Consider the following 15,407-nt stretch of genomic DNA (forward strand, 5'->3'; position numbering starts at 1 on the left):
CCTTGGAACATGGAGGTCAAGGCATTTGCCTTAGAAATTACGTTTTCTCTTCGCCAGCATAGAAACACATCAGGTTCCCCGCTCGAAGCCCAGCTGAGCTAGCACACGCTTTTCACGCAAGCGACAAGCGCTAGAGAAGCCTGTTGTAATCGAAACAAACCCTGATTTATAAATCAGCTGCCCACATTTGAACTGTGCTGCTGCTACAGCTTAATAAAAACAAAACGCGCAGCAGCCCGCTTGCCGATGCTGTGGAAACACGGCGGGCTACGAAGACCGGATGGTGCCGCGGCACCCACCTGCACTGCAGCGCCCCTAGTGGCAGCCGCCGGCATTCATTGCATTTGGTGCCACCCGAGAGGCCGCGGACGGCACACTAGCCAGTATATTCTAGGCACTATATCCTAGCGGAATGAATCAGTCGCTCCCAGCTCCCGCCAGAGCGCATTGAACGGGACAAAAATAACTCTATGGGCACAAGCTTGTAGCGTTCAATGGGCTGTTTCCTTTACATATAAATATATATCAACTAGCCCAACAGCAAACTGTCGAAAAATAACAATTCTAGCACAATTTTACTTGATACATAGATATACTGGATACACTAATATACTTCCGATGTACTGTGTCGTCCTCTTTACGCCTGCTTTTAGCGCGGTTACACAGGCCACACACAGGCATTGCAAGATACAGGGGGCTGGGCTAAAGGGAAGGTCATCAACCCTGAAGTTTTGTCACCGACGTCCAGCAGCGCAGCGTACCTTTCTTCTTTTTAACTAAATTTTTGTCATGTGAAATATATTATTTGGGTGCAGAGGCGCGGCGTGGTTTCGTCTCTCCTATGTTGTGGCAACATTTAAAATCGGTGGCCTTTATGTGCGTCAACGTTTAGGCAGTGCGTCCCATCCGAGACTACGATGCGCAGCAATATTTTGATCAGTTGCGTGCTTATCAACATTGGCATTCAGTGGGGCTTCTTCGTGGTTTCCGCGGTGCTCCGGACCGATCTTCTCTTCGAACTAGTCGGTAATTTCCAATGCTTGTCTCATCATTCCCTGTAATAGCATAGTGTGCTTTATTTTGTGCGGAACAAGTCGCCTGTCTCATTACACAATTCACAGGAAAAGCTAAGGAATTGTCTATTCATGCTACTTGCTGCAATGGCTTAACGGATTAAAATACTAGTACCCTTACAGACCGTTGGTGTTGCACGAAATGTTGCGTAAATGTGCTAATAAAGCAAATACAAGACATTTACAGACCAACGATCTGTTATTTTGTCTGATTTCCCGCGACACAATTTATTCTATTTCATGCTATAATATTACTGTGCCGCATTCTTGTTTACTACGTGTTGAGCGACCTTCCTTGTCTGCAAATTTTGTACACAGGATTGTTAGCCTGTGTTAAACATTAAAAGCCGTTGTCGATTGTATGTGGTGTGTAAAACGGCAGTTTCACGTTGTCAAAGTAACCTGGGTTTTAGACTGGCAGCCAGCTGTAGGAGCATTATGCATGCAGCTCGTAACAATAACGCGGTTGATTTTAAGCTGCTGCATAGCATGCCTCAGGCTCTTGGCTGGTTGTGAAATGAAAAGATAAGGCTTTAGTTAATGTATGTGTGCATTGGTTCCAAGAACAATATGAAAAAAGAAAAAGGCTTACAAGCAGTGGCTGTCAGTTGTGTAAGTAAAAGAAGGATGGTGGACTGCAATAAGTTAACGCTCAAAAACCAGCAATTTCGTGTTTTTAGCTCCACATGTTAGCGTCGTTTAGGTACTGCCGTATGCAGCTAACTTTTTGCAAGATTCTGTTTTGAAAGCGAAACAGACACATATATGAAACAATCAAGGTACTTTCACATCATAGGCAAGATTCAAGAGTGACGACTGGTAAAGTCACATGAACAGGAATGATAGCTACAATAAGAAGGCAGTGACGATTCACACTGAGCAAATAGGCATTGTTGAGGTCGGCCTGAATGATGTAAGGGGAGCTTTGGTAGCAAAGGGCAGAGCCAGATAACCTCCCCAAAAGCATTGAGCCCACATCAGTATCAAACAAAGCAGTTATAAGGTGATGCAGTGGTGAATATATTCACAGTCAAGTTCCCTTCAAGTCAAACACAAACAAAGCTTGAAAGTCTTTCACCTTATCACAATGCTAGCTTAACAGTGGCACACTGCATTTGTGAAAAAACTATAGTCTCCCTAACTGTTCATCTGCCTGCATAATATGTTTGTCTTCCCCCACGCTGTCTTTCAGCATGTTTAACTGGTTGGGAAAATGGGCTTGACATTGTTTGTCTTAAAGTGACGCTATGGTGAATCAAAATTGGGAAAGGGTGTGATTGATATCAGGGGGCGCAGCAGAAACGCAAAGTTGCAGTGCATGATGGCAGTTGGGCTTTGTGTCCTTAATGTGCTTAAGATTTGCATGCTAGTTGGGTCAAGTGCTGATGCCACCTGCAGGCTCGTGTACATGTATTCTGCTGGCACTGTTGAGCTACTTCTGGGGCAGCCGTTCCCTCCGACAGAGGATCCATACTTGGCTGGTCGTGCTGTGGGCAATCAGGTTCGTAGCGGCAGTGGGCACATGGCCTGCTGTTATTGTTTGACTCTAAATAATAAGCAGCCTTACTCTCATTGCTCCATTAAGGACAAAGTGGCAGAGGGCAAGGCCAGTGTGCCCTTCAAGAAAAGCCTTGCAAAATACACTTGTTTTCAGGCTTGGTCTTTACCTCTTCACTCGCAAGCTATGGCACAGCCAAGATTCACGGGAGACTGCACCACCACGTCGACGGAAATTTTTTCTCTTATGGACGCTGCAAGGCAAGCCTTGCTCTTTAAGCATATTATTCCTTCTAGCAAGATTGAGAATTTTGTGTTATGTGACACAATATTGTGACACAGCTATGTGACCGCGAGCTATGAGGCTGGTGGCCACATAGCTGGCATAGTCTCCATTTTTTGTAGCCTACTTCATATGTTTCACTTGAGGTTAAAAAGGGAGGGAGGGTGGCATTCACTGCAGCTCCGGACACACTATGAGCATCCTCTTGCAGAAACAGCTAACATACACCTTTGTGATAAGAGTTAGCAGTGGCAAATACTATCATCAAAATGTTCATTATCAAGCGATTCAATTTATGGTGTCAATGAGTACCGCAAGTCTTTTGTAAGCATGATTCTGGGACACTAGGTGAAGCAAAGTGCACCTATGTCTTTTGCCTGTACCTCTGATTTGAGAACAGCAACTCCTTGGTGAGAACATGCATTTTGCAAACAACTTAAATGCAATCATTCAGCTTCCCCACATTGCATTTTGTGCATGCCATAGACTGGAACACATTGCTGACCTAAACCATACATTGCACAATCGGACATTTAAGTAAGCACAACGAAGCAAATATTGGGGGCGAAACAGAAAACTCTGCAAGGGGAAAAAATCCTAGGGCAGCAAAAGCACCCTATAATGAAGGGTCCCTCACCAGGATTAGGCATTGCAAACAGACAAGTGCGGTGCATAGAACATGTGATGACAATCATGTCTGCAAATTATTACAATGATTTGTGCCATGAAAGCAGCTGAAAATTCAAACAAACGTGTGTGCTCTTGGAGGGGCCACTTGCCATGCCAGCATAATGACACTTGCATATTGTGCTTTCATTTTCACATCACTCACGTGGTGTCTGCAAAGAACAAATAGACTAGAGATTGTTTTAGAAGCTCTCTATGACCTAAAAGGTATTAATATTCAAGCTATAGCCAGCAGCAGTGCAATCAACTTGGGAGTTTCCGTGAAAAGCAGAGTGCCTAGAACCACCTCTGGAAATGCATTTCACATCAAGAAGGGAGAAAAAAATAAATTGGATGCAGGCGTCATGACAAAAGAGCCGTGTATTCAGATTTGTATTAGTCTGATAAGTGTCCTGTCATTTCAATAGGAACTTGGATTGCATACAAATTAATCAATAGGTAATCTGATAGTAACTGCCAACAGACTAATAGAGATATGTATTAAGCTCACCCCCAGTTAGGACTATTAGTGGCAAAACTAAGTTGTAGTAACGGAGTGTAAGGTGATCTATACTTGTGTGGGCATTTATATTGGAACTAAATGCCAAGCGGTTTTGACGAGGCTCAATGTATCTCAATTAGCCCAAATAGGTCCAATTTGGAATTCACTGGATGAATAATGCCATGAAACAACCAAACTGTTAATATATAATAATAGCATAATTATAATTTGAGCCCTCAACAATAAATATTTGTAGTTTGGTATGTTTAGTGTAAGTGGAAGGTGGGAAGAGGGTGTCACCATCAGGCACTGGTTGAGGCAACAGGAGAGAGCATCTGCTGCAACAAACGGCAGCTTTCCTCCTGGCACCATTGCTTTACCAACATTTCATTGCTTCTATCTTGGCTACTGCTAAACCACTGCAGTAGAACGCTCTTTGGGCTGTTTTTTACAACTTATGGTGTGTGACCAAAATTGACAATTGGGCCTGGTGAGAGGCCCTTAAATGAAGTTATTGAAAGCATGGTTGAATGCAGTGCTGAGCAGAAAATTGGAACTGGGCAGTGCTGGTATGCATTCAAAGCTGTGCTTGTTGCAACTAGCATTACTGTGGCCACTGGCTGTGCTTTCAGCAGTTCGTGAATAGATTTTAAGGTTGTGCTTACGTGGACTGGCTGATACGTGGCTTTTTAGACAAAAACAGCGTGAGAATGAGACATAAGAGAGGACAAAAAGTGCTTCGCTGTGCCTTGTTGTTGCCCGCTGTGTCCTGCCTTCACACTGCCTTTTTTTTTTCTCTGTCTCTCTCTCCTTATCAAATGCATTTCACCGGTGGCACTTGTGCAGCACTGCACACCTTGGTGACTCTCTTCCCCACACTTCTTCTGAACACGAGCATGTGGGCCGACTTGCCACTGGGAGTACGTGACCTCGCTGGCTGGCTGCTGTGGCTGGTGGGTTTCGTCCTGGAGGCAGTTGCTGACCACCAGAAGGCCACCTTCCAAGCAGACCCCAAGAACCAGGTACCCCTCCTCCTCTGTCTTTAACTGGGCACAATGTACTACAGTGGCCAAAAGTTTCTCAAGTACCACCAACATAAAAATGCATTGCAAATGTCGCATGGCATACCACAATATCAGTTCATCCAACAAAGAAATAAAAGGAATCACTAGCTTTGTCCTGTCCCATAAATGCTGTTAAAGCATTCTATTTTCTTTTTCAAATAATTATAACTTGCCTGCAAAATTTGTTCACTGGAGACTTCTACTACAAGATGCAAAATTTTAAAGTGTTTTCTTACACGGTGTCACAGGTCTTAAACTAAGAGTGAGAATAAATCTGTACAGTGTCATTATCAGTGGCATTACCCAGAAAAACTTCATGCACTCACCAGCCGCAACAGAGCGAAATGCATAGCAAGTGAACCACTAAATGTCTGCTTTTGACAACTCCAGTTGTGCAAGCTACTTGCCGACTTAAATTGCTGGGAGGCATTATGAAGTGTCAATATGAAACGCTCGACACGGTGGCACCTGGCATTGGTATGCTGCCCTCTGGAAGCTACCCTGGAAACCCTGTGCACTGCAGCCTGTTGTGCTTAGCCGCAGGAGTGAGGGTCAACAAAGGCATTCACTGCAGTGCACAAACAATTTGCTCTGGGAGGCTTTTGTTCCCTCTCTGCCACTTCAGAGCCTGTGTTTCTCTTTCACCTCTGTGGCGGTTTATTAATGTATTGTGCAAGCAAAGCACACCCTTACATTGTATGTGGCACCCTTGGTTGCAGGATCAAACTTCGGCTTTGAAGGTTCCATGTTCGATGCCAGCTGTGGTGCTGTCTTTAGCTCAATCTTTTGAAAATATTCAGGCAAAAGCCTCAAGTCACTCATGGATTGAAAAATTCATTGTGCGGCGTTATAAAAAACTTGACCCTGTGGCGTTGTGGCACCAAAATTGATTGTGCCACCCACAACTATCGATGGGACTCGAACCCATGACCTTTGGTGGGAGTTGAACCTTCGATCTTTAGTGAGACCAAAATTCAATGGCACCAAAATTGATGGAGCCACATTTGATGGTTGAATCTGTGACCTTTGGTGTTCATTAAGGCGATGTTAAGATAGAGTTAAGGCACTCAAACCCATGACATTTGGTGGGAGTTGAACTCACGACCTTTGGCGGGACCAAAATTGGTGCTGCCACCATTGATGTTCAAACCCACGACCATTGGTGGAAGTTGAGCTCACAACCTTTGGTGTTAAGACACAGTTAATTAAGGTAGAGTTGATTAAGGCACTCGAACCCACAACCTTTGGTGGGAGGAAACAAGTTATAAGACATAACAATGCATTCATTTTAGAATGTCAAGTAATTTAATGAATGTCTTGTGAGTGCGCTGGCTTTCACCTTCATCCTCTTTAGCATATGCTAAAGTGACTGTCAATTTTTTTAATTTTTTGCCAGAAGATGTGATTACGATAGTTGTCAGAGATCTACTACTGCATTTGTATATGGTCAGGAACTCCCACTTGTTGCAAGCTGCCTTTTCTTCCGCCATATTTTTTTATTTATTAAAAGTAACAAAAGTAATGCAAATCCCACATTGTGTAGGATCAATGTTATACAAAGCATTAATAATGACTACACAGATACTTTTTATCAGGGTTGTCTGAATAGCAACATCTTTAAAGCAAATTTAATAGTACTTCTATATAAAATAAAATGAAATGTAAATGTTGCATGGAGTCAGCTTGGTAATAGAAGGGCTTACTTACATTATTTGATACATGTATAACACCATTCACAACTGGACATCGAGTCAACAGATAAGGTTTTGAATGAAAGATAAGTGAAACATTATCGTACCCGGGCGCCATGACTATAACAGTAATCAAACGAAGGAACAGTACATTGCTAAATGTGGGTATAAAGCAGGGGTCTCAAATATGCGGGCCGCATGCTCAGGTGCAGCCCACATGCCCCATCAAGTAGCGCACCCCCTCTGTCCCCTCCCAACTGTTCTGCTGCCCGACTCGCCCAACTCTCAGTGTTCCTTCTTCTAGCTAGGTAGATGTAGCAGTTCTCATGCCAGAAAAATAAAAACGTCGGCAATGGAATAGCCAACACAGAAGGACCTTTCAAAGTAATGATAGCATGCTAATGGGATCATGCGTGCCTAAAAATGGCCATAGTCGGGGTGGGTATGGTATGACTTGTTTCCGTCAACATACAATGAGCGGGAAGACATGTACAGAAAAATGCACCTACATAGCAGTCAATTTTGCAAACCGTTGTTTCCTTGAATCACGTTACACCCATACAAACCCATAGACATGCAGTGTTGACTGCGACTCCCTCTCCCATGTGACTGCTTGGCAAGTATTTCAAAAAGAGAGGGAGAGGGTAGAAAAAGGACAAAAGTGGGCATGGCAAAAGCGCTGGGCAGACATCGCTGACTATGTGTCATGTTGTACAGGTTAGTTACAATAGTGCCGATAATACTATAGCAGTGATGATAGATTTCTGGTTGTACTGCTGTGCCCATATGTGTGTATGAGTATTGCCTGTGATTGTTTAAATTCTTGCCAGCTCCTAGTTTGTGGAGATATGGAAGAAAATCCAGGTCCAACCATTGAGGAAATGTTCCAGTCATTAATGAGTGACCAACAGACAATTAGAGAAGACATTGCTTCTTTGAAAGAATGCCTTGAGTCCATGGAAAAAGCGATACATGGTTTCGAAAAGTATTTAAAAAGCTTGGAAAGTAGTATCATTGAATTAAAAGCAAAGAATGATGAAAACGAAGAAGTAAATGCAGCTGTAAGTGCAATGCAGGGAATACTTAAAATTAACCAAGAAAAACTTACTGATTTGGAAAACCGCAGTTTTTCAGTTTTTGGAATTTCTGAGGATCCGAATGAAACAGAAACGATACTACAGGATAAGGTTGTCCGGGATGTCTTCCAAGGTAAGTTAGGAATAAATTATACATCTGTTGCGCGAATCCACAGACTTGGGAAAGCACCCACAGATAGGCCAGTCATTACATTATTACAGGACTATTCTGAAAACCAAGCTCTCTTGGAAAGCGCGCAAAAATTGAAGGGAACAGGAATATCCTTGCAAAATGATTATTGTGCAGATATACTGCGCAAGCGCCGTCTGCTCTGGAGCAGTGCGCAAGAAAAAAAAAGACAGTGGCAAAAGAGTCAGGCTTATTTATGATAAGATTCGTGTTGACAATGACTTCTACATTTGAGACGACGTACAAAACATGCGGAAACTAATTCAAAAGAAAAAAGAGAGTGCAGAAATGAGATAAAAACACACGAAATAGCAGCCACAGTAGCAGCAGTATAGAAACGAAGCAATGAAGTATAGAAACTGCCACCAAAATAGAGAAACTGCATGATCTTTTACTAGTACACGATCCGCGTGTACTATGTGTTAGATCTGAAACTTGTTTGCACGATGGGGTGCATGGTAATGAAATCATTTCGCCAAACCACTAACTGTTTAGGAAAGATAGATGGTCTCGAGGCGGTGACCTCACAGTTATTAGTGTTGATGTAAGATAACTAGATCGGATTGATAACCATGAAAATTTGTTTTTGAGTGTCTCTGTTTGGGGAGCGTCATGCATATTACATTCTGTGTATCAGACACCAAATGCTGATGATCAGTTTATGCAGAAATGATATGATAATCTTTCGAAATATAGAGAACTAACTTAAAGGGACCCTGAAACGCTTTCGACGATTTTCTACAAATGTACTGAGTCGTTAGAGTAGGTCCTTCTGATCATTAATTGACACATCTAAGTGCTCTGCGCAAAGTGTAATTTATTATAAGATTTTAAAAATGCACATCGCTGCCGATCGCAGCGCACTGCTCCTCGGAATTTTAAGCTGCCCCTACCCATATGACCGAAATCACCCATATGACGTCAGTGGGGCGAGCTATCCGATTGGCTGACCAGGGCGCGTGATTGATAATTTTTCCAACTTTATGGTAAACAAATGATCTTCGTAATAGTTGGAATGTTAGTTAATTTGTTTTTATAAAAAGAAAGTAACATAAAGAGAATGCACAAGAACAATTTTTCAGTACACTTAAGCACTTCCGGCACACAGCAAGTGTCGTCTGCTTGTGTTACAACGTACTCCATTTTGATGAGAGCTCCGCGGTCAGAGTTGGTCTCAGTCTTTTCGCGAGCACTATGATTCGACTTTCTTGCCTTGTGGACTGCAAACATAGTGACTGGCAATATGTCAAGCTGCGACATCGTGTCCCTCAGCAAGGCAGCGTACGAGCGAACTGGCTGCTGCGCATCGGACTGCCGCTATCCGATCGGCACCAGGATTTGCGCGTTTGTGGCCGTCACTTTACACCGGAAGATTACTAACGCAATAGCGTTTCGCAAGTCCCGTATTAGGGCAAACGTAAGCGCAAGGGGAAAGGGTCTGGCCGCTTGACTGTGCCGTAATGGGATGAGCCGAGATGAGCAGAAGGGCTGGTCTGCACAGTGCAGCCACCTGGTGGCATAGATCTCAACCATACACAGTAGCACCAACGAAGCGTATTCTTCTTTGCTGCTGGTGCGTATTTTTCGCAGGAGTGTAATCATCAACACGTTGTTTTTATAAATGTTTAAAATGTTTTACACTTGGTTAGAGCAATATTAGCGCTCTGTTTGGCTGGTTAAGTGCTGCGCCAACAAGTGTCTGGGCCGTGCAGACCGATCAGGCCGCTCACGTACGTCTACGCCAAAGTTCCTTCATCAGCTTGAGTTTATGCCTCCAGTCATTTGCTGAAATGACCAGCTTGCGTGTGGTTAACGGAATACCAGACACGTTCGGAGCTACGACAGAATGCTCGCAACGCACACTGCTTCGATAGCTCTCGCTTGGGGTCGACAGCCAAGCGGCTAGCGGAGAGGTTTCGCGCGGACGGGGGTGGGCTCCAAAACAACCAGAAGTGAACGATGTGACGTCGCATTGTGACGCAGGACCAGCGAAGGCGGAGCTTAGCCCCGCTCGCTCGGCGAACGAGTTGAGGAGGAAAAGCATGGCTGAGGAGGAGGGTAACTTCTAATCGCTTTTAGCTCCATTAATACGTAACACTTCACTTAAATTGTGGTGCGAATGTTCTACTTAAGCTGTACCCTACGCGTCTACAAAATTTGTCTGAACCGTTTCAGGGGCCCTTTAATAACTACTGGTAATTTTATTCTCCCACAAACAGAATGGAAAAAGTCGAGTTACGGACACAGTCCTTCCTCTGACTTACACATGGATGTCATGCTAACTTTCAGTCTTCAGCAGGTTCTCGGTGTATGTACTCAGGGAGGGAATATTCTTGACCTCTTATTCTTCAGCAAAATTTTCAGTGAAGAAACCATTGAAATTGAAACTGCCATTTCAGACCACAAAATTATTTCTTTTTCATCATCGATGAGTGTGAGTAATGTCAGATGACCCTGAGAAAAATTGAGGTTAGGAATTATGCTAAAGCAAATGATGAATCAGTTATTGATTACTTAGACCTACACCTTAATATTGACCAGGATAATGTCAAGCTTTCATGGCAAAGGTTCAGGGACACTGTTCCTTATTGTACTCAAAGATTTATTACATAAAAGGTGCTCAAGAAACCTCCATCTAGCCTTTGCATCAACAGAGATATCATACAAACTAGGCAAAAGCTGAAAAGAATGAGAAAGAAACATAAATAAAAAAGTTCATATCTCAAAGAATTAAAAGTTGAATTACTAGCAAAAGTAAAAACTGCACAAGAAAGATTTTTCAGTCGTAGCCTTGCTGATTTTATTTAAAGTGCTCCACAGAAGTTTTCGTGCTGTTTAAGTCAGCCAAAGAGGTAACGCATAAAATAAAGATTAATGGTGAAATTATTGAAGATGCCCATATAATTGCTGAGTATTTTAATGATTACTTTAGGAGTGTGATCTCTTATATGGACGAATTCGAACAATGCAATGCAAATATGTCATTCTTACATGATATTACGATTTCCAGAGAAGGCATTCTGGAAATGCTCCTAATATCAACATTAGGAAATCTGCAGGTCCTGATAAGCTTCCAAATGCTTTTTTACGAAGGTATGCAGAACATGTAGTATGTGTATTCTTAATCGGTTTTTTAAAATTATCCTTACATTTAGCAGATACACCACCCAATTGGCGCAAGGCAAGAGTTGTCCCAATTCATAAATAGAGCAGTCACCTTACAGTGTCAAATTAAACAATTTATTTGGCAATTAATCAACTCGAGAAAAGGAATGTAGCACATTTTATCATGTTCTAAACGACGCTATAATAAGTTATGTTAAAAAATACAAATATTTAGGCGTCACATTCACTAACAAATTCTCTTGGTCAGACTATATTTCCCTTAGATGTTTATCAGCTTTGTGTAAATTACGGTTCCGTGAAAAAGAAAACCTAAAAAGACACCGGTAAATGCCGATATTCTAGCATACAACACATTCATGCAATCAAAACTAGAATACTCTGCGGTTGTATGGGATCCTCATACCAACAAGAACATTATGAATTTGGAGTGTGTACAAAGGAAGGCCATTAGATTTATCCTTGGAAAATGTAAAAGAGAGGGTTCCCCGTCCTTACTAATGCTTAGAATTAAAATCAGTTCACTAGAACACAGGAATAAATTTAGTTTTCTCCAGTTTTTATATAGCATCATGAGTATCAAAATCCAGCTTCACCTGCCTCATTATGTAACGCCTTTTAATGCACGAGCAAGACATAGACACAACCTTTCCCTTAAGGCAATATTTGCTAAAACAAAATCTCACATGGATAGTTTTTATCCACACTGTTAACAAATGGAATTCCCTCCCTGTCCATGTATTACAATCAAGGAACCTTGCAAAAGAGTTGGAAAACTATTGTCCCATAAATAAGCACAATCTTACGCAGTGTTTGTAACTATTTTCTTGTTTTCCTGTGAAATTTCCAGCATTTTGTTTAGTGCTCTATTGTTATTTGGCACATCTGTGCAGGTCTTCTTTTTTATAGTGGTTACTGTGCTAAGGCAAGCATTTAGATGTTTTGCAACACGGCTATAGGCTGCATCCTTTTCATGCACTGTTTATATTTTCAATTTTGTTGCACTGTCATTGCCTTGTCACTGTATTACCCCTCCTGCATGGGCCAGCGTCTTGGCCTGCAGTATAAATAAATAAATGAAAGCATGCCGCACGCCTAGTGGTGCAGCCCTTGAGCTTTGTAGACTGGATGCAGCCTGGTGTCAGAGATGGTCTGGGACCACTGGTGTAGTGTGTTGTGTTTGGTGAAGCAGCGAAGTGAAATACTGCAGCTTCGCAAGTCACTTCAAAAGAATCCGAACAAGGTGAAACTGGTGAGCGAAATATTGCCTAAATCAACACAACAAACTCGCAACCTGTCTATTTAGGCATCTTTAGGCACTTTTGTTGGATGACTGGAAAATCACGCCCTGCTGGCAACTTACCTCCCTTTTCTCAGTGAACCCAGACTAGGGCTTTGCATTACATAGTTGTTCTCTATCTCTCTCACTCTCTTGAGCATCAAAGTCATTCGGAACAGTCATTACTTGCTTAGATCCATCTCCACATAAACTTCAATAAGTGTTATCACTTGTGTCTATACATAAACAAATATTCAACAATTTTAATTCATGTTCAAAATTTCTAATTTTCACACACTCTTATTTATACATTACCACTTTCCAACTGCATTTATTGCATTCACATAGTATGAAATGTTTTCTGTTTCCATCATATTTGTTTTGTTTTAGTTTTTTTACACATGCACCTTCTTACTCAAGTCATGCAAATTTCAAGAGTGGCTTGTCTTCACCCTTGACATGCATATGTGTGATGCATATACATCTCATATAAACATAAAATTCACTCCATGGCAACCTTGTCAGCATAGCACATCATCGCTTGCGCAACACATTGCTGCTTCTGCAGTGGGAAAACACCTTGCAGTCATCTGTACAACTACAACTTCTCATTGTTTGCTGTGCGTAACATTGTCACATACCTTCATGCACCAGACACACTGCACCTTCTAGTGGCACAACGCTGCTCAGTATGCCAGGTACCCCAAAATGGCCGACTCAGACAAAGAATGTTTTGCATTAACATATTCACAAGTTCAGTCGTCTCTTACAGTTGTCTGGCATGTTAAAGGGACACTAAAGCGAAACAATAAATCAGTTTAGACTAATGAAGCATTGTTTGAGGACCCTGCAGGCAGTCAATTAAAAAAAATAGTTTGATCATTCGATGAGAAAATAAAGGTCGAAGTATCAGTATTTGAATTTCGCACCGAAACCCCAGCGCTGGTACGTCAGCGTGACGTCAGGGATTCCAAAGTTTGTTTTCGCATTTGGGCCGTGTTGGCTGAATAAAGGTTTCCAAAACTTGCCATGTTTGATATTTCGTTCCTTTAGAACACAATGTAGCCAATCTGTACCGCTATATACAATTAGTAGGCCTTAGAAGATGCCATCAATATCCAAGACGTCACAGCCCCCAGGTGCGGAAACTTAAGTAGGTGTCGCCACCCGTATTTCGTTCTTGCGCTTTTTCTGCCTTACCAAACGTCTTATCGTTGTAAGAGTGGCGTTTTTGGTGTTGTAGAACGGTAATTTACTGATGCAGAAGAAATCATTTTTCACTTTAGTGTCCCTTTAAACAAATTAAGTTTATTCCTCCTGCGGTTTCCATGATTGTTGGTTTCATATGATCATTGCTTGATAAAATCACTAAATGAGTTGTTGAGTGTCTTTGTGTACACCATTAACTCGAAATAATAACATTATCACTTACGCTTCTGAACATATTTTGACTGCATTCCTGCCAGGGTCACTTTATCCGGACAGGGCTGTGGAGTGTATCACGGCACCCAAACTACTTTGGCGAGATCCTGCTCTGGCTTGGCCTGTACCTGTCAGCCAGCTCTGTGTTTCGGCGGACTGAGTACCTATGTGTGCTGTGCCCCATAACAGACCTGCTGCTAATCACCCGTGTCACTGGGGTGCCGAGGCTCGAGCATGCTGCCTTTCGCAAGTGGGGTAATGACCCTGCCTACCACGAGTACCTGCGCTCAACTGCGGTGTTGGTGCCTTTCCTGTGGTAGCGATTTCCAAGTTCCACCATGTGACCACACCGAGATACCTTGCACAGCTTGCCTCTTCACAGCAAGACGTGTTAGAAGCCTACGAATGAGATCTTGGTGTCTGAAGGATATCAGCATCATGAGAAGCACAGAGTGCTTACAGGAGCTACTGCATTGAAGATCAACCATGTTGCCATGGCAGCCTGAATACAGAGTGCCTTGGCTCCTTTTATGTCTACACTAGGTATTAGTGGCAGATTTAGTGATGACTCAATAGCTTGCAAGAGCTAAGAATGGGCCATACACCCAGCTGGAGCAGCAGCTAATTTCTGGCATTCCTCAGCCAGCCACCCATCTCATATCTGAATAAATATTGAGCAGCTGGCTATTCACTATCCCCCTTATATCCCACTATCCCCCTTATCCCCCACAGAAACTCATAGACATGTCCAGCAGGGATAGTGTCATAGTTGCCCAGGGCACTAACATGATTGAGGCAGGATAATAACGTGTTCTATCTTTGCACAGCCCCGTAGAGTCCAGATAAAAAAAGCAGCAAACAGTGAGTTGTCTGGTTGTCTGCACTCCCCATGTAAACTACTGTGTCGCTGTTTTAGCCATCTGGTAATCTTCACTAACCACCGAGAGCGGAGCACTGCTACTGAACGGAGCTCATTAAGATAATCCTGCTTGACTGTGAAAAGGTTCTGCAGAAAAGCCGGCAGTCTGCACAGTAATATATCACCCTTTGACATCTGTATTATGTGTCTGTAGCCACAAGAGTAGCCCTGAAGTGCCTGAGTGAATTTCTACATGAAGTTAGCCTCAGCCATAACCATGTGCATAAATGCACAAGCAAGTCTATGTAGCTTTCAGGCTCAACAGTGAGCGCACAAGTTTGCCAAATGGCGCAGAGGACCAGTGCAGTGATTATAGTACCCATTGTCAGTTGTGTTTCACTAGCTGAGACGCAACAAAAAGGCATGGCTAGCATCAGTGTAAAACATCCATGTGACAATGTTGACAGCCTTTAGCATCTTTTGAAATTTAACCACTATTTTTTGCACAGCCTGAAAGGGACTTCTGTTAGAACAGCACTTTACATGCTCCAAGCTATTTGCTAGCTGGTTTGGCTTTTGTCAAGCAATCTTTGCTCTTCCTGAAGTGCCCCAGGAAACAAATGAACTTATGCATGTACAGAAACTGTATAGAAAACATAATTAAAGTTCTTCTGACACACCA

The 15,407-nt window shown here is 42.6% G+C and overlaps 1 protein-coding gene across 1 annotated transcript; it reads left to right on the plus strand.

Annotated features, from left to right (window-relative positions):
- Positions 1 to 658: 658 nt before the first annotated feature.
- On the plus strand, positions 659 to 15,407 carry LOC135904873 (uncharacterized). Its single transcript, XM_065435857.2, has 5 exons — positions 659 to 1,026; positions 2,472 to 2,574; positions 2,728 to 2,831; positions 4,868 to 5,043; positions 13,911 to 15,407. Exons 1-5 carry the CDS (start codon positions 918 to 920, stop codon positions 14,184 to 14,186), a joined length of 768 nt encoding a protein of 255 aa, XP_065291929.1. The 5' UTR covers positions 659 to 917; the 3' UTR covers positions 14,187 to 15,407.

Source organism: Dermacentor albipictus, chromosome 1, assembly GCF_038994185.2.
Source record: "Dermacentor albipictus isolate Rhodes 1998 colony chromosome 1, USDA_Dalb.pri_finalv2, whole genome shotgun sequence".
Taxonomy (NCBI): Eukaryota; Metazoa; Arthropoda; class Arachnida; order Ixodida; family Ixodidae; genus Dermacentor; species Dermacentor albipictus.

What these genes read in the sequence shown, in the direction of transcription:
- LOC135904873 (XM_065435857.2), top strand. Translation starts at nt 918, where the DNA reads ATGCGCAGCAATATTTTGATCAGTTGCGTGCTTATCAACATTGGCATT. An exon ending in TCTTCTCTTCGAACTAGTCG is followed by an intron (nt 1,027 to 2,471) that starts GTAATTTCCAAT and finishes TGCCACCTGCAG; the next exon opens with GCTCGTGTACATGTATTCTG. An exon ending in TCTCTTATGGACGCTGCAAG is followed by an intron (nt 2,832 to 4,867) that starts GCAAGCCTTGCT and finishes GCACTTGTGCAG; the next exon opens with CACTGCACACCTTGGTGACT.